This window comes from Geotrypetes seraphini, chromosome 15 (assembly GCF_902459505.1).
Source record: "Geotrypetes seraphini chromosome 15, aGeoSer1.1, whole genome shotgun sequence".
In the NCBI taxonomy this organism is placed as follows: Eukaryota; Metazoa; Chordata; class Amphibia; order Gymnophiona; family Dermophiidae; genus Geotrypetes; species Geotrypetes seraphini.
The window spans coordinates 8118478-8142032 of record NC_047098.1 but is presented as its reverse complement, the minus strand read 5'-3'; the positions used below and the strand labels follow the sequence as shown (position 1 = coordinate 8142032).

Genomic DNA, 23555 nt, shown 5'->3' with positions numbered 1-23555 from the left:
AATTTGCCCACAAAATCATATACATCAATCACATTGATTAGCAATTCTGTTCTGTCTACTTTAGTTTCACCATTGTTACAATTACCCATACATAGCTTAAAGAACTGTAAATAAACAACTCTTAAATTTACCCTCTCCTTTACAAAACAGCACTAGCATTTTTAGCGCCAGCCGCAGCAGTAAAAACTCTGATGCTCATAGTGAGCGTCGGAGTTCTTACTGCCGCGGTCAATGGTAAAAATGCTAGCGTGGCTGTATAAAGGAGGGGGGTTAATTTTTTGTTGGTTTTGCAATTTTATAATTTCAATTATGTGTCACGAAAAACATTTGCTTTGTTTAGTGTGCCAGAGCTAAAATAGTTTGAGAGACACTGATCTATAGCATTGGAAACTTTGTTAAAAACAAGCCCCCAAAGAACCCTTTAAGAATACTTGGGCGAGCCTGAAGAGATGAGTCCTTTCTATCAAAGGACCTTAAAATTCTCACCAGGAACTCCCAAACCTCCTGAAGTCTTTATTTCTTGGATGTTGTTCATTTCACCTGGGTTTTGTTTGTCTGGAAACAATCCTCTCTTCTATGCAAATTCCCTTCTATGGAATTATGGTCCCAGTTTCTAGACCTAGGCAGTCTTGCGATAGTGATTTATCATAGCGGAGGCCTATTTCCCTGGATTCCTGGTGATAGGATGCACACCCTGTCATAACCAAGGACCTAATAAGCACACATTAGAATATTCAAATAACATATAGATAGTAATGCTTTTCTACAATACAGCTAGCTGAGGGACCAAAACTTCACCAGTTTCTGAACTTAAAGAAAAATAGACTCATACCAGTCCTTGCCCAGCAATTTATCCCACCACATTGGTTCTATGAAACAGTATTCTCTTCCTAGCCTACTGTAAACATAATAACCTATTGGAAGAAGTCTGAAGCAACTTTTTTGAGTTGAATAATGAAGATTGCAACTTGTAGCCAGTGCAGATGTTGAAGAATGGGGGGGAAACATGATTTCTCAAGCCCAATCCTCCAATAATCGTGCTGCTGTGTTCTGCAGTATTGGGAGCTGAGCTAGTAGTGATTTCTTAGATAAGCCCACAAAAAGTACATTGCCATAATCTAAGTTCAATAATACAAAGGATGGGGCTAAAAGTCAAAGCATATCTATATCCAAGAGGTCATAACTGATGAGGCATGCAAAGATGACTTAAAAAAGCACAAAGAAAACCCCTAATGTTAAAATGTGCACATCAACCCCTGGATTCTATATATGGTGCTAAAAATTGTACATACTATTTCAGTAATGAGTCAAATGGTGCCGATAATTGGGTGCCAAACTCAGTTATGGTGCTGATTAGCAATAATTAGAATTTACGTGTGCATCTTGCTTACATAAATTCTTACGTGTGGCCATAGAAAGAGCATGGGCAGGTCATGAGCATTCCAAGATTTTGTGAACAGTGTTACAGCATATGGCAGATCCATGCCTAATCCCAGCACTCCACACTATTCTGTAAATGGTGCCCAACTTGGAGCGCTGTTATAGAATAGTGCTTGGTGACATTTTTTTCAGTGTCATAGAATTCAGCCCCAAATGTTAGATGCCTGTCTACCATGCTCTCAAATTGCAGAGAGATTGCTTTTCACCTGCATTTGATCAGCCATCTCTCCCTCCTCAACCAGAGCACTTCAGATTTCTCATTATTCAGAATTGATTCTCTTTCCTTCAATTGCATGGTCATACATTCCAAGCCTAGATTCAGTCGTTCTAAGTGATCTCTAATATGGCTACAACAGGGAACAATATTTGGGCATCTTTTGCAAAAGCATGATGATATTAAAACCCCAAATTATCCAGCACATTACACAGAGGACATAAAAAATATTGAACAACAAAGGAGAGAGAGAGCTGATCCCTATGGTACCCCACAATATGAAGCCCACTCGGCAGAAACACTGTAACCCAAAACCACTGTTGCTTCTTAACCTCCAAAAATTAATTACACCCCACAACTGTTCATTGAGTAGATATCTGGATGACTGAGAATGAGGATTGCTAGGTAACTCCTTTCTGCAATGGTGGTAGATCTCATGTGTCACGTAGATAAGAGTATAGTCTGTGCCAAGGAAGAACTGACTGCCTTGGGCACCAGTGACCTACCAAAGTATGTGAGAAAGGATTTCAAAGCCAAATTGAGTTATTTGGGTAGCAAGTTGAAATCCTAAACTTCTAGGGTAGCATTATCTGAAATGCTTCCAATTCTACAAGCAGAATACAGGAAGCAAGTAGAGCTTCAGAGTCTGAATACATGGATGAGACAATAGTGCAGGGAGGAAGAATTTAGATTTGCTAGGAACTGAACGACAAAATATATCACCTTTTAAACTAGAAATTGGTGGTAAACTGACTCACTCAGGAGCACATGGTTTGGAGTAAGGTAGTGAGAGATACTAGACATTAGACAAAGTTGACATTAAAATATTTCTGATTCATGTTTATTACATTTGCTTATCCGCTTAGGGGGAAAAAACCCCACCCATACAAGCGGCTACAATATAAACATGAAAGAAAGAAAGGAACTCTGTACATTAAAAGAGCAGTAAACTTTACAAGTTTGAATCCCAATACTCCCAGACCACCATATCAACCATCCCCACAGAACCTAGCATCAAGAAAGAGTTCATAAATAAATGAGCTTCAAGCTGTCTTTTAAACATTGGTATAGATTGCAACCCCTTAGGCAGCTGGTTCCAAAACGAAGGGCCCGCCACTGTCCATAGTGTACTTCAAAATGTAGCAGCAACAACTTGATGGACCGATGGTACTTGTAACAACCGCAGAGCTGCTGTTGGCACCTAAGGCTGAATATAACAAGGTGAAAATGCTAGAAAGGAGCCTAAACAAGCCTGAAATACCAAAATCAATATTTTATACTTGACCTGAAACTTAACTGGCAACCATTGCACTTGCTTGAAAAAGAGGTCACAAGATCAATTTCAACCACCTAAAAGCAACTTCAATACAGAGATTATGTTAAAAGCTAAAATAGCCTGGATAAATGATTCTAGATTACCTCTTTGAACTACTACACAGGTTATAAACACAAGTAAGGAGTGTGCTTAAAGTTGTCTTTATGTGAATGCTAGATATCTAAAAAAATGAAATGGGAGAGTTAAAATGTATGGAATAAATGAAGAACTAGAGCTACCTGTTACCTCAAAACCTAGTGGAAGGAAGAAAACCAATGGGACACTATTCCAGGGTATAAATTATATTGCAGTGATAGTGTGGATCAAATTGATGGGGAGAATGACTCAGAATGAAAGAGCATAAAAGTTTTGCAGGAAACAAATAACATTATGGAATCTTTATGAAATTCCATATGTGAATGGCAGGAGCATAGTGGTGGGATTATTCTACCATCTATCTGATGCAGGGTTCTACATTAGAAATATTTCTTCACACAATGTGTAACTAAACTCTGGAATTTTTTCTTGGATAATGTGATGAAATCAGGTTAGCAGGGTTTAAACAAGGTTTGGACAGTTTCCTAAAAGAGAAGTCCATAGGCCATTATTGATATGGCTTGGGAAAATCCACTGCTTATTCCTAGGATAAGCAGCATAAAATCAGTTTTACCACTTGGGAACTTGCTAGGTACTTGGGACCTGGGTTGGCCACTGTTGGAAACAGGATTCTGGGCTTGATAGAAGATTTCAATTATCCCAATATTGATTGGGTAAATACTAAATAAAATTTACTAGGGATACATTTTTTTTTCTAAATGTCATAAGTGATTTCTTTCGTGGGGAGGTTGGTTCTGGAATTGTCAGAAGGGAAACTGCATTAGATCTAGTCCTTACTGATATACAGGATGTATTGCAAGGGGTAATTGTAGTGGATTCACACTGTGATCAGATATTTCATAACTGGAAGGAAGATGCTAAACATCCCCACCCCAGCCCCAGCTGTAGTAGTTAATTTTAAAAAGGAGAGACTAGGATAAAATGAGGAAAATAGAAAAAAAAAAAAAGTAAAAGAAATGGTTGCTATGGTTGAAAGTTTTCATTAGCATAGACATTGTTTAAAAACACTATTTTGGAAGCCTAGATAAAATATTTTCCAGGCAATGAATGAGATTTAATGGCAAGGTGGCAATGAAATCCAAAAGGGCATCTTTCAGAAAGTGTTAAGCAGACCCTAATGAAAGAAATAGGGATGAGCAAGTTAGATATGACATCCCAACAAAAGTGAGAACAATTCAGTATAATGTAAGGATGACACAGAGAAAAATAATAAAAATATAAAGTAATTATTGACGAACCAAAAATTTATTTTAAAAAAACCAAACCTCACCAACATAAAAAATAGGTCACAATGTACAGTAGTGAATAATAGGACTCAACACATTCTGTGTTTTGGCGTGTGTAGCCTTCTTCAGGAGTCAATGTTTCCACTAGGTTGCTCTATATGGCAAATGAATTTGTGACAGTAACAGCTTTTTTTAATCACCAGAAAGTAGAAGCACAGAAATTCAGCATAAAGAAGTGCTACTGTCAGAAATTCATTTGCTGTATAGAGCAACGTAGTAGAAACGTGGACTCCTGAGGATGGCCATATTGTATATGCCAAAACATGGAGTGTTCTCTCAGGCAGTGGATATAGGATTAAGATAAGTTTTTGTGTTATTATTTTTGAATAGTGCAAAGTTTGATTTTCTCACTTGTGGGATTCTGGACAGAAATGTTTGGGGTTTGACTTTTTCTAGATTGACATTTATAGTAAAATAGTCACACTAAGGGCTCCTTTTACTAAGGTGCACTAGCGTTTTTAGCGCATGCAGGATTTTAGTGCGCGCCAAACCCACGCTACACTTCTAGAACTAACGCCAGCTCAATGCTGGTGCTAAGGTCTAGTGCGCGCAGCAATTTACCGTGTGCTATTCCATGCATTAAGGCCCTAACACACCTTTGTAAAAGGAGCCCAAAGTTTATATTAATATCATGGTTCATTGGTTTATAATGTTGACAAGTTTCCAAGTTTATTTACAATTTGATATACCGACCATCAAACAAATAGCTGGACGGTTTACAATTCCTAAAATTAGAGTTTAAAAAATGCAATAATAGAAATAAAATAAAAAAATAGGGGAACATAAAAACAAGACAAAGATATGGACAGAGTAGGTACGATAGGCACTGAGGGAGGAAAAGATTTAAAATTACATCAAAGTCAAAATAAAAGGGAGGGAGGGAGAGAACAAAAAGGAGAGGGGAGGGAGGTCGCTTCATAAAAGCAGTTGTTTTGAGCAATTAAAAAATGGAAGAAAAAGGATCTTATCTGGAATTTTGGTATGTATCATGAAATAAAAAAGTTTTTAGCTTGGTTTTGAATTTATCGAGTAAGTTTTCCGATCGAAGATGAGATGGGATTGCATTCCAGAGGGAGGGGGCTGTGACAGAAAAGATAAAGTTTCAAGTGTAGAAAAGATCTTTGAGAGACGGAACAATCAGTAGGTTAAGATCAGCGGATCTCAGAGCCCGGGGAGAAGCATAAGGAATGAGATACTTATCAAGAAAAAATGGGGAGTGGGTGAGTTTAATCTTAAAAACCAAGAGGAGAATTTTGTAAGTAATACATTGCGAGACTGGAAGTCAGTGTGCCTCATGTAGCAATGGGGTGATGTGATCGTATTTTTTTGCATTATGAATAAGTTTAATGGTGGTATTTTGAATCAGCTGCAGTCAGCGTATTTCTTTTTGCGTGATTCTGTGGTATAAGGAATTGCAGTAATCTATGTGGGAGATAATCAGAGAGTGAACTAGGGTTTGAATAGAGGATATAGAACAAATTAGTCGGAGTTTATAGAAGCATTTTTGGGTAACTGCACTGATCTGATCATGAAAGATGAGGTCTTTTATCTAGGATGATTCCTAATAATTTTACTTTAGGGTCTATTGGAATTTGTTTAGCATCAATGCAACTAGGTCCTTTTAAAGGCTCTTTGTTTTTTGCTGGAAAGAGTATACCACAGCATTTGTCAAGATTGAGAGATAAATGGTTAGATCGAAGACAGTGACTGATTTTGTCAAATTTGATATTGATTTCATGGATATTACTTGTGTCTGAAGGGTTGATAGGGTACAAAAGTTGGATATCATCGGCATATGCAAAAGTACTAAATCCTATAGATTGAGCTAAGGTTAGAAGTGGAGCAAGAAAGATATTGAAAAGCAGAGGTAAATGATGTAAATTGTGCTGTCTGGTGGTTTACCCAGTTTTGGGAGGCCAATATAAGACACGGGTGAAAACGATTATTGTATTAGACCCCCCCTATACTGAACTTCCTCTCCAATTATAACTCCTAAAAGACTTTCTTTTGAAATTTGATATGCTGAAGATCTTTTGTGGTTGGACTCGTATCTAAATAAATTCATGTAAACTGTTCTGAGTTCCCCTGGGAGAATGGAACAGAAAATTGAATAATTTATAGAGTTGTACCTCCCCTATCATTGTTGAGGGTTTTCTTTGACTAGATTCTTAAAAGAGCATCTGAAGTCTGGGGTACTGCGCAGAGTGATTGCAGATTCAAATTAAATAGCGCCAAAAAATGCCATCTTCAAAAGATAGAACTCAGAAACTGTCTCTGCCCATTTCATGTGCATTGCATGATCTATAAAATAAGAAGTAAACCAAGAATGCGCTGTGTCTTTCAGACCAAAACTCTATAGACAATGTTAGCATAATCTCATGGTCTACTACTGTATCAAATGTAGTCAAGTTCAATGTGACAAAACAAAAACAACTTGTTAACCAAGCCCAAACAAATCTCATCCAAGGAGGAAGCCAACAAAGTTTCAATACTACTGTATGTGCTCTCTTAAATACATACTGTTCAACACATTTCCCATTTCTACAATATCAGTCATCTCTGATATCTTCTCAATCATTCTTGAAATACTAAGAAAAATAGAAATTTTCCTATAATTCACAAGTATCGCAAAATCTAATGAATCTTTTTTACAACAGTGTCTGAGCTTCAAAGATCTTGGAGCAATCCTCTCTTTCAGTGACAAATTGACAGAAGTTGTTAGTGCACAGTCCTCAATACTACTGAAGAACAATGATCTTTAAGAGAACTTGTGGGCATCATTGATTTCAAAAGCAAAATTACCTCAGATTCACTAACTTCAGAAAAATTCTCAAATAAACCACTTATCTCAACATGCATCAACTTTTATTCTTAACCTTAGGGTTTTCCCCAAACATGTCACTTCTTGAGCCTGCAAAGAATCCACCAAATTTATTAACTTATAGAATGGTTTCCTGACACGTTTATAAACAGCAAACAGTACAAGTTGTGAAAATATGAAAACACTTTTAGTTCTCAAGTTGTATATGTAATTTTAAAAAAAAAATTTCCAAAGGGATATGTTGAAAGGAATGATGCAAATTTCTTATATAGGAGCCCTTGCCACTAATTTGTTATTGGGACGCTTTTACCAGCATTATTCCTTTTATTGAAAACTTAATTGCCATAAAATAATTTAACAAGTGGCTCTCATTAGCCTGCAGAAGCTTTCACCAGAACATTATTACGAGGGATCTTCAAAATGTTTCCTCAGTTTTATTTTTTTAAACACTATTTGTTAAATATCTCAAAAGCAAATTATATCGCTTTTCCACATAATCACCCTGTTTTGCAATATATTTTTCCCAGCGTCCTACTAACACGCCCTCTTACCACTGCTCCCACCCTAACCATTTCCCGCAAAAATGTGAAAGTGTAGAAACATTTTGAAGAACCCTCGTAGATGTATAAAGCTCTGTATAGACACTTTTTTTTTTCTCACAGATTTGTCCGTTTAGACAGATTTTGGGCCCTTTTTACAAAGCTGCCATAGGGTTTCTCCTGCAGTAAATGAACTGAAGGCCATTCAGTTCCTGTGGGCTTCAGTGCATTTGCTGCAGGAAAATTGCTACCACAGCTTTGTAAAAGGGGCCCTTTGTTTGGTGGAGCTGAAATGCATATTTACACTTTAAATACCTTATCACATTATAAAATAAATAATAGACACACAATTTGAAAAAGAGGATGAAGAAAAAATCTTATATTTTAAAAATGTTCCTGTTGAGCTTACATTTTCTGAAAATTCTTACATCCTTGGGAGGACCATCAAGAAGCCCACTTAACCGTTGTAATATGACAAGGACAGGCTCATCAGTTAAGACTAACCAAAGGAAAACTTGTCATTTCAGCGAGTTATGAATTCAACACAAACATACATTTCAGAGGAGACTTCTTTTTTTTCCCTGCATTTTATTTGCTGCGGGTTATTTGTCTCAGTTAACCTAATGTAAATAAAAGAAAGCTGAACTAATTATCTTTTTTCAGTTGGGTATTAGAGGCATAAGGATGCTGATTTGTCAGCGTTGTACAGGCAGTCAAGTAATATATTATTGGACTTGAATTCATGCCACAGGGTTTAAACCAGTCAACTACTCTTCCAAAGTGATCATTTATTAGTAAATGATCCAACTGGATAAAATAGGCACTATGGTAAACAATCTATGTATGTTATTGTATGGTATTATGGTAGCACTTTTGAATCCTTTGTGCATCTGGCTAGGGAATTGGAAATTTATATCTGACCATTATCCATCTTTATATGCTCAAGTCCTATTTCTTTCAATGGATTGTAAATGTTTGTTTCTCTAATTTTTGGATATTCTTGTACTTTCATTGCTAAATGCTTTATAAACGCATGCATTCTTATTTTTATTTTCTAATTTTAGAATTCCATACGACACAATCTGTCACTGAATAAATGTTTTCTTAAAGTGCCTCGATCCAAGGATGATCCTGGGAAGGTATTTTTTATTTTTATTATTTTTTTAATGGGCATCATAAGATTTTATATGCTTAAATGAACCATTCATCTTTGTTTGGGTACTTTGAGACAATTGTATCACTGGACTGAGTCCTACTCATGCTCTGGCCATTCTCCTGTTATGCTTACACCTACCTGTAAAGTACATGCCAAATAAGAAATGTGCATATTTACAGAATAGCGCTTAGGTGGAATTTTGGCATTTAGGTGTATATGTGCCATTATTCTAATAATTTATGTGTGTAATCAGCGCATGCTCCATAGAATTTCCCTTAACTCTATGAATCTGATAGATGAATGGGGGAGTCTCTGTTTATAAAGATAGTTTATATAGTTTATAAAGATAGTTTATAGTTTAGGTGGCAGAAGTCAAAAAATTATTGATTAATGTGTGGTGGTGTTTGTTTTTTTAACTTAGAAGAACATTAACAGTACCACAAACACTTTTCATGACACTGATATTTGGTTCATATTCCATATGTCATTTTTGGACATAGCTGGTATTAATCATTTTGAATGTATGTGCATAATTCATGCAGGATGTGTATTATTCACTGGGAACATATTTTGAAATGTTATGTAGTATATGGGCATTTTCATGCATATAGGACAGTATATGTTCTTTCGTATTCTACTAGACTAGTCCAAACCTATGGGTTATGTCCTCTTACTAGCAGATGGAGACGGATACTCTGAAAATTCCAGTGACATCACTGATGTAAAAAAAATAGTGCAGCTAGGAATCTTGCAGTATTTCTCTACTTTCAGCAAATGCTATAATGGATTGGGATAGCAGGAAATTTATTTTGTTTTCTACTGTGACTGACTCCCCAAGCCTTAGGCTGAAGCCTTCATCCCTGTGTTCATACCTCTCATGGTCTGGTTGATGGGTATTTTCGTCCTCTACAGCTGGGAACTTTGGTCTATGGACATCTTCTCTGTAGGACCCGGAAGGGTCCATACAGGTAGAGCAAACCCTCCTCCAGCCCAGAGACCTTTACTGAAAAATTAAAAATTTCCCTCAAGTGGCTTGGCTGGCAGATACTTCTTCCTCTTGAAGAAGTTAAGCTAAAAGAATAATAATATAGTACAATCTCAATTAACTGGGTTTCGGTTAACCGGCAATTTTAACCAACCAGCAAAAAAATTGCTGGGAAAAAAAGTCCCCCAAAGCACTAGCGGCAGCCATCCTGAGCTGCAAACCCCCATCCCTCCCTCAAGCCTCAAAGAATTAAAAACGGTGGAAGTCCTGAGCTGCAAGTCCCACCTCTCTCCTGACCCTAACCACCATTGTGGCAGCAGTCCTGAGCCGCAAATCCCCCTCCCTTCTTCAAGCCCCAAAGCAGCTGAGATGAGAACCCCCCTCCCTCCCACCCCGAATAACCAGCATGGCAGCAGTGCTTGAGCGACAAAGCTCCCCTCCCTCCCTTAAGGCTCAAAGCAGCAGAGGCAGACAGTGGTCCTGACCTCGTACCTGCCTCACTCTCTCCCTTCCTTACCCGAAGTCGGTCAGCAGGAGGCAGCGCTCAAAACAAGTTGTTTGCGGCCAGCCCCAGCAGGGCCTTTCCTCTGATGCATCATCGTGTTGGAGGAAAGGCCCTGCCAAGGCTGGCTGCAAAGCAGCCTGTTTCGAGTGCTGCCTCCTGCTGACTGGCTTTGGGTAAATTAAATAGCACCGGTCCCAATTCAGACCCCTGCAGCACTCTACTGTTTACTCTCCTCCATTGAGAAAAATTACCATTTAACTCTACCCTCTGTTTTCTGTCAGATAACCAATTCCTAATCCACAACTGAACTTTGCCACCTATCCCATGACTTTTTAATTTTCTCAGGTGCCTCTCATGAGGAACTTTATCAAAAGCTTTCTGAAAATCTAGATACACTACATCAGATGGATAAAGACCATATGACCTATTTAGTCTATCCAACCATGCCATCCACTACCCTCTCTTAGAAATCTAACTTACTTGTCCCAAGTTGTCTTGAATTCAGATACACTCTTTATTACCACCACTTCCACTGGGAGGCAGTTCCAAGCTTTCATTACTCTTTCTGTGAAGAAGTATTTCTGAGGTTACTTCTGAATCCATCATCTTTCACCTTCATCCTATGCCCCCTCATTCCAAAGTTTCCTCTGAATTAAAAGAGACTTGCCTCGTGCATTTATGCTATGTAGATATTTAAATGTCTCTGTCATACCACCCCTCTCCTGCCTTTCCTCCAAAGTATACAAATTGAGATCTTTAAATCTTAAGGATCCTTTATATCTATCCCAAGCATCTTTGACCTCGAGCACTGTTTTTGCCTCCACCATCTGTACCACCTCTCTATAAAAAATTATTCTTCCTAGGACAAGCAGGCAGCACATTCTCACATGTGGGTGACGTCATCCATGGAGCCCAGTACGGACAGTATTAAAGTGTACTGTCACTTTAAAAAAATTTTCAAAGTCTTCAGACTGCTCTTACTGTGCATGCACTGGTGTCTTCCCAACCAACTTTGGCTCTCTGGACCATCAGTTCTTAGTTTTCCTTGGCGATAAGAAGCTGTGTTTCTTGGAGTCTCTCTAAGCGCATTAAACTTTCCAATTTTTTTGCCTTCCTGTTTCATTTTTTCTTCAAAATTTGGATTTTTATTATATTTTCTTCGTTAGGTTTAAAAATTTGTGATTTTTAACCAACCTTTTGTTTGGGGCCTTCACGCTTCTCTCAGCCTGTTTTCAGGTCAGGAGCATCGAGCCATTTTCGGATTAACATTCACTCGACCTCCCTGGACCATTGAGTCCTTTAACCTCATTTCAGTAGTGTTTCCTTCCATGTCCAAGGTTCCAAGTAGCTTTTGGCAACTGACCTGCATAGTTGGTGTGTACAGTGCCTAAGTCCGGGACACCCTGATATTTCTTGTACCCTTTGTTCCAAACTTCAGAAGTGGATGCTAAAAGCCAGAAAAACTTTTCGGGATACCGGGAACATCTATCATATCTGCTGACTCAGATGCATTCTCATCAACCACTATCAACATCAAGAGCATCGATGCCTCCAGCAACTGCTACTTCTGTTTACCTAAAGGAGTTCATACTTTGGCTATTGATTCCTACTAACCACAAATCTGCAGAAGGTGTCACTTTAAGATCCTGAACTTCTCCCCTTCTGCAGTGGAGAACAGCTCCCTCTTAATTTTTTTTCTCCTGCAAGCAAACTCAGAAGGTGTTTTTCTGATTTGCTCTGCTTCTTTTTGTTATTTTCAAGGTTTTTTCCTTAGGTTTTGTGAGTTTCTTCGTGGCTTCGAAGTTCCCTTCTTGGGCTTACTGCACTGGGGAAAGGACACAGTCCTGCTTGGATAGACTGTTGCTCCCAGATCAATCTCTTCGGAGTGCATGTGGAGCCAGCCTGCTTGGTGTTCCTTAGGAACTCGGGGTATGTTCCCCTGGGAGCTGCTCGCCTGCTGATTCATCAGGGGCTTGAGTGCAGGGTGTGGGGCCCCTGAATATGAATCCCCTGTGTATCCCTGCATAGTGGAAGAGAAAGGTACAGATAAAAGCAATTTGAGGAACAGAGTTCTCGGGGAGGTGTATAAGGAGAGACGAATGAAGAGAGCCTAAGGGGCTACAGAATGAACACACTTGTAAGTTAGTAATAGTATTTTGAACTGTATGTGAAGGCAGATAGGGAACCAGTGAAGTAATTTGAGGAGGTGGGTGTAGTGAGGTTGGCAGAAGATGTTGTACAGCAGAGATTTTTTGTACAGATTTCTAGTGGGAAAGGCGGTTTAATGTGAGGTTACAAGCGTGTTGACAAGGGTCCGGGAAGCATGCTCAGGAAGGGACGAATTTTGGTGCTTGAAAGTGGCATTTGCAGCCTCTAGACAAATGGATGCAGGGAGTCAGTGGTGACATTTAGGCCCAAATTCTGTAACCAGCACCTAAAGTTAGGCACCTATTTCGGAGGTGCCCACCTAGATAGGCGCCTATCTAAATTGAACAACAAGCTCAATTAAGCTTTTTAATCAGCACTGATTAAAACATAGGCGCCTATCAAAGCGCGATTCTGTAACAAGGCGCCTCTAAAAATTTAGGCGGCCTTCAAAAAAACAGGCGCTATGCATGTTAGGCCTAGGTGTGACTATGTGTTAGGCGCCTTCTTACAGAATCACTGCTTTTAAGCGTGCTTTAGCGCTCGCATGGGCGTCTAACTTCTAGTTGTGCCTAGAGCTGGCCTATTTACTGGGCTCCTTCAAAATAGATGCTGTTCAGCGTGATTCACTAAACAGCACCCGATTTTACTTGAATCACGCTGACCAGTGCCTATATCGGCGCCTGACTTTTGGCCGCTTCTTATAGAATTTGCCTCTTAGTGGATGGATCCAGGGCAATGCTTACTGGGTTCTGTAGGGACCCATAATTAGTGGGCCTTAGTCAAATACTGTCATTGCACTAGTTGAACAAGGTGGGGATAAAAGGTATAAAATAAGTCAGAGCATCCCAAACTGTGGGTTAAGACTCCAAATGGAGTCACATTTAGGTGGGTTCTCCATAGGTACATCATTATTCTATACTTCCAGGGGGTCACAGAATTTTATTTGGCTGCAAACATAGGATCATGGCCACAAAAAGATTGGGAAGGCCTGAAATAGGCTAACAATTTTGAATAGTGGTAAATGAAAAGCTTATGGTACTTTAGATCGATAGAAGCTGATTCTGATTAAGCTATAAGTCCAGAGATGCAGTAGAAAATCTGTGAGTTAAAATAACTCCCTCCCCTATCACTAAATAAATAAAAATCAACAAAAATTCATGGTGATGTAGCACTAATAAGGCTGGTTTAAGTTGAGTGGGAAGCCTATAGCAACATGACAACCTGCCAGAAAATAAAATAAATGCCTAATAGTGATCATTCTAAATGAGATAGCTGTTTCACCAAACTGTCTTCAACTTCAACCTCTACTGCTCCTACAAGAAATCCCGCAGAATTCAGCTGTTCGCCTTCCCTTCGCTAAAGCTGTGTCACCTCAAAAGATTCCTAGACAAAACTTTTGCCTTCCAAGCAGCCAAGCTGAACCCATGGCTAGCCCAAATGATACTGGAGGCCCCCACCTACCTCGGCTTTAGAAAACTACTCAAAACCCACCTATTCAGCAAATAAGACCCCTAACCGCCCCCTTCCGGTAATCACCTGACCTTTGCCCGACTCAGCTCCTCCTTCTTGATCACTTCTTTCCCCCCTCTCTTCTACCCTCCTCCTTCTTCATCTGCCAATTCTTCATCGGCTAATTATGTTTTAAACCTGATATATTGTTGTAAATCTGTATGTCAATGCGGATCCTAACCTAATTGATGTAAACCGCCTAGAACTCGTTGGGTATGGCGGTATATAAGAATAAAATTATTATTATTACTGTTGTTTTAGTACATTGAATCTGAAAATATTTGGCTGTTTAGAGATTTTGTTAGAATAATAAAGCAAATCAGTATTATAAAAAGAATTGTTTAGCTGTAATTTTTGTCTTATGTCTAGGGATCTTATTGGGCAATAGACACAAATCCAAAGGAGGACGCACTGCCAACTCGGCCAAAGAAGAGGCCACGGTCTGGAGAACGGGTGAGACTCATTTAAATTAATTAGGGAGTTTGGGGCTCATGGGTGGGTGTGTAGGGTTTTTGGGGGGGGGCTTTTAACTGGATTCCTAGATTATAGGCAGAATATAAATACTGAAAATAAATAAAATGAACTGCTCCATGTCCAACATATGAGTTGTAGCTCTCTTCTATGACCTAAGCACGCCCGATTCTCTAACCGACGTCCATGTTACAGATGCCGGTTAGAGAATTAGATTGTAAGTACATGCGGCAGCAGAGCTTTTCGGGCAAGGGTTCTCCCTGTTGCGATATGTTTAGCGGCCGTGACTGCCCCACCCTCCCCCGAACGATCGCAGCAGGAGGGTTGCCAAATCCCTTCTGCCAGAAACCCCCCCCCCCCATCCACCCCCTAGATTGCAGCAGGAGGGATGACCAATCCTTCTTGCCGAACCCTCCATAGATCGCGAGATTCCCCCAAGATTCCAGTTGGCCCAGATGCCTAAGGCCCCTCCTATGAGCGGGGCCTTAGGCACCTGGGCCAATCAGGCCTTAAGCCTGGTCCATCCCCGCCTCATTCAGACGGAGGCGGGCCTGCCGGACAGAGGGAAGACCCTTCTGGCTGGCCTTCCTAAAAGATTAGAAGGGGTTTGGGTGGGGGGTGGATGTGCAATCTATGGGGGGGAGGTGGGGTGGGTTCCGGCAGGAGGGATTGCGCATCCCTCCTGCTGCGATCTACGGGAGGATTTTTTTTTTGGGGGGACGGCTGCGTGATGTAAGGGAGAGAGGTGGAGTGGGTTCTGGCAGGAGGGATTCGGCAACCCTCCTGCCGCGATCAATGGTGGAGGGTGGGTTCCAACAGGAGAGATTGGGCATCCCTCCTGCCAGCGATCTACCAGGGAGATGTGTTCTGGCAACTGGGATTGGGCAGCCCTCCTGCCGCAATCTACGGAGGTGGGGGGGGTTCCTTCAGGAGGGATTGGGCATCTCTCCTGCCTTGATCTATTGGGGGGTTCCAGCAGGAGGGATTGGGCATCCCTCTTGCAGGCGATCGTTCAGGCGGGACAAGCAGCTGCTAAAGTTATCGCAGCAGGGAGATCCCTTGCCGCGATAAGCTTAGCAGCCGCATCGACTACAATGTAGACCAGCATTTTGCTGGCTTACATTGTACGCGTCTCCTGCTTGCCTAGGGAGATGCATATGGCCAACTAGGTCAGCCTAAGGCTACTTCCGGGGGAAACCATGTTTAGCCTTAGGCGAGCTTAGGTGGGCTTGCGCGCCTTTCTAGGCTCCCGAAGGTGCTTCCAATGTAGGTGGCCTGCCTCGGGAGTATTTTTTTAAAAAAATGTGCATCCCGATTGGCTGGTCAGCGGTAGGACGCCAACCCTGCCTACAATTGGGACGCCGTTTATAGAATCCGGGCCTTAGTGTCCAACACTTAAGATTCCTACTCAATCGGTAGTATTTGTTTTTAGAGAGCAGTTTTTAGATTAATGGTAAGAATCGCAATATAAGAGAATGGAACACAACTTGCTAGGAAAGGAAAACAGTAAATTAGTTTTACAATGCATGTATCAGAGGTTCTATTTAAATCTAGATTCTGGACTTCAGTTTTTTACATAGTTAAAATGATTCCTGTTGTATCTGACATTGGGTTCACTTTGTCATGGGATACTATGACTTCCTGAATCTCTTCCCACCATATGATTTGCTTTTTTTCCTCCCAATCTTTTGCATCAGCATAATCTTCCTATCCCTCTCACCTCTTAGGATGTCCTCAAACTAGCAAAAGTAATGCTCCTTACCTTCTGATGCTACCAGTGCTGACTTACCTTTGAATTCAGAGCCATGTGTGTGCCCTGAAGTATCATGAGATCCACCGTTCTGACTTCAGAAAAAGGCAGCAACAAGTAAGGGGCAATGCTAGAGCCCAAGCAATGTAATTTTCAAAATGGCCATCACCAGGTTAGGAGCACCTGAGGATCACTCCTGGACTACCAGAGCTTTAAAGATGAACTTCAGATACTAGGCACAGTCTAATCAGGTGTGGGGGAAGGAATTCATTTCCACCCCCCATAAAGCTAGGCATTCCCATTGATTTGGTCCCTGAAAAGAATCAGCTCATGCAACAGTGTCAACTGTACCTCTCAGGGATATGGTAAAAGGCTTAATGTGAATTCTTTTAACCATTTTACGTAAAAGCTATTTTTCATGCATTATTGTGTAATATAACTCCTTCATTTTGGTTCATGTTGTATTTGATTTCTATTCCTACATAAAAAGGTGCATTAACAATTTAACACAAGCTATCAGTAGTTAGCGTGTATTAATTGCTCAATACTGCATATTAACACAGTACTGTAAAAAAAAGTTTCATTGATTTTTAGTTTATCAGAGGACACGCAGGCAGTTTATTCTCACATGTGAGTGATGTCATCCATGGAACCCTGACATGAACAATCAAAAAGTATACTGTCATTTTAAATCTTTAGGACCACCTGTACCGTACTTTTGTTAGTGCCTTCCTACCTGATGTTGGCTTGCAGGACCATCAGTTCTCGGTTTTCTGTGGAGCTGAGAAGTTCGCTCTTAGAGTTTCTCTAAGTGCATTAAACTTAATAGTTTTTTTTGTGCCTTCCAATTTTGTTATTCTCTTCCATTTAGTCATATTTCTCTATTTAATTTCTTGTTCTTTCATTTTGTTTAAAAATTCTTGATATTTATCGAATTTAATTTTTGGGCCTTCGGGCTCTTGTTAGCCTGTTTTCAGGCCAGGAGAATTAATGTTTTGTTGGGTTACTAACTACTCGACCTTCCCAGACCTTAGAGTCCTTTGACTTGTATCGGTGGTTTTTCCTTCAGTATCCAAGGTTCCTATCAGCTTCAGGCACTGCACTCAGTGCCAAAGGACCATTTCAGATACAGACCCACATAACTGATATGTCCATTGCCTAGGTCCTGAAACATTTCCTGCACGCTTTGCTCTAAATTACATAGAAACATGATGGCAGATAAAAGCCAAATGGCCCATCCAGTCTTTCCAACCGCAGTAACAATTATCTCTTCCTCTCTCTAAGAAATCTAATGTGCCTATCACATGCTTCCTTGAGTTCAGACAGTCTCTGTTTTCACCACCTCTTCCAGGAGACTGTTCCATGCATCTATCACTCTTTCTTTAAAAAGTATTTCCTTAGATTACTCCTGAGCCTGTCGCCTTTTAATTTCATCCTATGCCCTCATTCTAGAGCTTCCTTTCAAATGAAAAACTTGATTCGTGCACATTTACGCCACATAGATATTTAAACATCTCTATCGCCACCACCCCAGCCTATATAGGATCCAAGCTAACTCTGTACACCCCTGCCCACCTCCTCCGCTTGGAAATGGAGAAACGCCTATGCATCCCCCCAGGAAGGTGTCTCCTGTCAGAAACTGCCTGCAAATGCTCCTATAGCCACTTCATCCCCCAACTCTGGAACCAACTCCCCCCGCAAATCAGATTACAGAACTCATTGATGATCTTCCGGAAAGCGGTAAAGACACTCCTCTTCATCTAAACTTACAACTTCAATCTACCCCTCACCCCCTTAAATCCCCCCTTCCTTCTACCCTCTCCTCCATTCTTAATCTGTAATTAAACTGCTGTATAGTCCTTGTACTTAAAATACTGTGTAGTCTTTGTTCTGTCCAAATGTATTCCACTGTGAATGTTAGTTTGTAGACTGTTCTGAGCTACTGGGAGGACGGACTAGAAATCTAATTAATTAAATAAATAAATATCTCCCCTCTCCTGCCTTTCCTCCAAAGTATGCATATTGAGATCTTTAAGCCCATATGATTTATGACCACACACCATTTTAGTAGCCTTCCTCTGGTCAGACTCCATCCTTTATATATATTTTAAAATGACAGTACACTTTTTTACTGTCCATGCTGGGGTTCTGTGGATGGCGTCATCCACATGTGAGAATATCTGCTTGCTATTCTCGGATAACACCTGCTACAGGTTAGTAACTATTCTATATGTACATAATGGGGGTAATTTTGAAATGAAGTCTGTATGAGTAATTCAATAATGTGCTTGTTAATTATGAGCAAACAACTAAAAGACTCAGTAAGTATAGATTCTTAAGATTTTTAAGGACCTCCGTACAACATGCTTTCATTTATCAATAAAAAGGAAGTCAAAAGATAAATTCATCGGTCCAAATCAAACAATGTGAAAATATTCTGTGCAATTTCAAAATACCTGTGAAAAAAATTTTCAAACGGTTTACAAAATAACCACATTTCAAATGAATAGATTGATTTATCTTTCAAAAAATGGAGATACCAAATCGGGCTCTTACCAACCCCAAAGAACTGTTAGGACTCATTAAAAAAACCCAAAAAACCCACAGCATTGCAACACAATTGTATTTTGAGCAGTTGGATCTCTGTGCATCAGGGCTTACCCCCTAGCATAGTCACCACCTTTTCCCTCTCCTCCCACCCCTTTGTCATAATCACCATCTCTTCTTTTCCTTCTCTGGTCCTCTCTTCCTACCCCCATTAAACATTTGTTTTATAACTCTTCCCCTCCCTACCATCACTACTTCCCCTATCACTTTATCTCCCAATACTCTAACCCATGCTATTCATTTACCTTCTATTCTTCCTTAGTACCTGCTGGACCCACCTCCTTTTCTGGGTTTCCTTTGCAGTTCAAGTTGTATGAGGTCTGCAGTGCTCAAGGCAGTAGAGGAGGAGGCTGCAGCAGACGATAAAACTACTTGCTGACTAGAGGAGAGTCTGCAGACCAGGTCCATGAGAAGGATTGAAGGAAAACTGTTTTGGCCAGCAAAGTTTCACTTCTAAGAATTAGAGCCCACTCTCACTTTTCTCCTGCATCCAGTAGTTATGAATCATAGAAAATTTTTGTGGCACATCTATGCTGCTTCGGCAGTATACTGTTGAGAAATGTTGCTGTGAAATGCTCTAGTTCTTCTCCCCACCCTTTTGTCTGCAAGCCCTCTGCTGCTTTCATAATTCTGAGATGTCATGCCCAAGTGTTGCAGGCAACCCTTCCAAATCCAGGACTGTTGCGAAGAGATAGTGGAGCAGATCAATAAATATTGCTCATGTATTGAGCAATAAGAGTTTTAATATGGTCAGTTCTGTTAAATCAAGGTAAAAAGTCCATACAATTAAATCCATAGGGATGTTTTTCAAGTCGGGGTCATGATGAGATTCAAAATGATAAAAACCGACCCGCAAATTCTAAAAGGATGGCATACAGAATTTAGTTGATCTCTTTGTGAGAACTGATCTTTATTTTGTTTCTCTTCCTGAATTTTAGGCCTCAACTCCATATATAGATTCAGATTCTTTGGGAATGGACTGTATTATTTCTGGAAGTGCCTCCCCAACTCTGGCAATCAACACTGTGACTAACAAAGTAATTTTCCTTTTATTTTTGTTTAAAACACATTGGTAGTATATGTTTGTGATATTTTTGTATGGATTCACTACCATAGTAAGAGATCCCATAGTAGGAGATATAAGAGATGTAGCATATCTTTGTAGGTTTCACAACAGACAGTAACAGTACGTTATTGTTAACAAAATTCATAGTCACATTCTGAGGAATAGCATTTCTTTAGATTTCTCAGTCTTCCTTTTTGCTTCATTTGTATTGCTTGGCTGGTAGTTTCCATATTTAGAAAAAGAAAGGCAAGTTAGATGTTTTTGAAGGACTGAATTGGTTGACCTTTGATTTCCTTCTGTTATGAAGTTATTTATGAATAGGGCACCAAATGTAAATTTACTGTAATGTCTTTTCATGCACATATACCATGTTATCAGGAAAAATATCATTGGTATATTTAATTTGTTTATGTTGCCTATATTTCCTTCTGTTGACTTACAAGGGCCACCTTACCAATAAGGATAGCTAATTTATTTCTCTTTAGTATTACCCCCTTATTTACTACTTTTGCTATTGTACACTTTGGTTGATAATAGGAAAGTAAGAAGGTCTTTCCTTTCTTTCAAGGACTGCCCAAAAAAAAGTATGAACATTTTTCCGAGTTTACCTGATTTATCCCAGGACAAGCGGGCAACATATTTTCACAGATGAGTGACATCATCCACGGATCCTGGTGTGGACAGTGCTAAAGTGTACTACCACTTAGTTTTAGAAGCTTTGAGACTGTCCGCACCGCACATGTGCAAGTGCCTTTCCGCCCGATGCCAGCTTGCAAGGTCGTCAGTTTTTCATTTTCTGTGGAGTGAAGAACACATATATGGACTTAATCCACTCAAGTTTGCCTTCCCGCTTCATTTTTCACTATTTTCTTTATTTCTTTGTTAACTACGTTTTTTCTTTTAAACTTTTTATTTAGAAACTAAATTTCTTCCAATTCATCATTGGAGCCTGTTAGCAATTTCAAAGACTTTGCCCCTACCAATGGTGTCAACAGCTTTTCGACCTACTTTTCACTCGACCCACAATGCTCCGTCTTTCTGCTGGAATTCTTCCCGATTTTCCAGGGTGATTAAAAAAAAAAAAGAAAACCCAACAATACAGAGTACATTGTTGTTTGTATTCCTTCTGACATTTATCTTATAAGAAAATATTAGTCCTGGTCTCGGGTGCCCTGCAGCTTGGATGGCACTGATTCTCATCAGTACCGGTAGACATTAACATCATCACCAGCATCGTAGGCAATTCCAGCATCGAGTCAATTTGATGCATGCCTTTCATCAATGCCATTGTCTTACGCAGGCTGTCCTTTTGAAGCGTGCCCCTTCTTGAAGTTACCAACGCTTCGACACCCTGCTGTACCTGTGGTACCAGTTTCATAGCACATGGTACCAGTGCATTTCTTTCACCATGTGCAGGCATCACTGTACGGTGTAGGGCTAGCCATATAATTGCAAAAAAAAAAAAAAAAGGCCTCCATGCCCTCCTTAGCTACGCGGTACTGACCCAGCTTAATTAGCATTACAGGCCTTATGGTACCCTCGTTCCGTGTTATCACATGGCACATTGAGGCCACACGGTACCAGATCTTTCTCTTCTCTTAGTAGCTACTTCTCAAAGAGCATTGAGGTCTTGTGGTATTAGATCCCTTTCACCTTGATGCAAAGCCAGATCTACAAGGTCTCGACATCATATAGGATCGGTACCGACATCAGCATCTCAGTTCCTCACAGTGTCGACATCACCACCATACTCCTTGCATCGGAGTTGATACTGGTATCAAGTACATCCACTAAGGAGCTACGTGGCTAGAACTAATGCCAGCTCAATGCTGGCGTTAAGGTCTAGCGCGCGCTATTCCGCACATTAAAGCCCTAGCACAGCTTAGTAAAAGGAGCCCTTAGTGTATCATAGAAGATGACTCCTAAAATTTTCATAGACTCTCGGAAGGGGAGGGGCTGAGAGTCAGAATATGTAATGCAACACTGGGAATTATTTCAAAGTACAGTCAAACACATTAATCCCCATTTTTATTCCTGAAAATTGTAAGTTGTCTTGAACCTCGGTAGGCATAGTGACCCAGAAATTGCAGATTGGATTAGAATAAAGAATCTATTTCTGTGTCCACAATCTACTGTGATCAGTTGTATTTAATATTAGCAAGTAGCACAAATAAAAAGTATGTTTCAGCACCTTCTGTTCTTTTCTGCTGCAGTTTATCTGCTTGCCAGAAATCACTGCTGGCCTCGTATACCAGAAATTTTGGCATCATTAGTGACACTTTGGCAAAGAATTGTGTTTCCAAATTTCAGCAAAATCAGTCATATGGAACAGGCTGTGTAACAGTCAGACTGATGCATCCTTCTACTCTAGAAAAACATGCCTAAAAGAAAGCAACTTAACCGCCCCTGGTTTGGAAGAATTATGGTTACTGTGGAAGGATGATTGTGGCCAGATTTAGGGCCCATGATTGCAAGACTTGATGCATGGATTCTGTCCCAGAATTATTGCTGCAGCAACCAGACTAGGTATTTTGGGGTTGGGGGAGGGTATACAATAGGAGAAAATTCCTGTTTAGTTGTGAATAAAGTCTCATGTCACCAGATCTCAAATCTGGCTTCAGTTGTGCTGAAAACACAAAGAAACAGGAGGAAAATGACAAGAGGTTAAAATTTTAACACAGCTTCTGTTAAAGCTACTACTACTTATCATTTCTATAGTGCGGCTAGACGTATGCAGCGATGTACATTAAACATGTAAGAGACCCTGCTCAGTAGAGTTTACAATCTAATTAAAACAGACACGGGTACTTTACAAGTGAAAGGGAGTCAGGAGTTAAAAGCAGCCTTGAAAAAGTGGGCTTTTAGCCTAGATTTGAATACTGCCAGAGACTGAGCTTGACGTACTGACCTCAAGCAAGTCTGTTCCAGGCATATGGTGCAGCAAGATAGAATGGATGAAGTTTGGATTTGGCAGTAGAGGAGAAGGGAGACTTACCCGATTAATGGCATTCCCAGGAAGGAGGTTAACGAGAGACAAGACAGATACTGAGGAGCTGCAGAGTGAACTATTTATGGAAATGGATAGGGAGCTAGTAAAATGACTTAAGGGGAAGGGTAATGTGAGCATAGCATCAGAATTTTTAATGGATTGAAGGGAGGAGAGATGGTTTAGTGGAAGACCTGTGAGAAGCAAGTTGCAGTAATTATGTGAGAGGTGATAAGAGTGTGGATAAGGTTATGGATGTGTACTCAGAAAGGAAAGGTATGTGTGCAGGCCTCATGACACTAACAATGATGTATGAACATAAGAACTGCCGCTGTGGGTCAGACCAGTGGTCCATCTTGCCTAGCAGTCCGCTCATGCGGCGGCCCTCAGGTCAAAGACCAGCGCCCTAACTGAGACCAGCCCTACCTGAGTACATTCCGGTTCAGCAGGAACTTGTCTAACTTTGTCTTGAATCCCTGGAGGGTGTTTTCCCCTATGACAGACTCCGGAAGAGCATTCCAGTTCTCTACTACTCTCTGGGTGAAGAAGAACTTCCTTACGTTCTTATGGAATCTATCCCCTTTCAGTTTTAGAGAGTGCCTTCTCGTTCTCTCTACCTTGGAGAGGGTGAACAGCCTGT

At 40.3% G+C, this 23555-nt stretch overlaps 1 protein-coding gene across 7 annotated transcripts in view; it reads left to right on the top strand.

The window, feature by feature from the left end:
• The window catches only part of FOXJ3 (forkhead box J3), an 89822-nt gene that overhangs the window by 15531 nt on the left and 50736 nt on the right, over window positions 1-23555 (top strand). For 6 of the 7 annotated variants that reach the window (XM_033921330.1, XM_033921329.1, XM_033921327.1 and 3 more), the window contains 3 exons: window positions 8797-8871; window positions 14405-14488; window positions 19802-19900. In XM_033921330.1, the coding sequence (XP_033777221.1) occupies window positions 8797-8871; window positions 14405-14488; window positions 19802-19900 (258 nt within the window). The remainder of the gene's footprint in view (window positions 1-8796; window positions 8872-14404; window positions 14489-19801; window positions 19901-23555) is intronic. The other variant, XM_033921328.1, reaches the window with a different exon arrangement.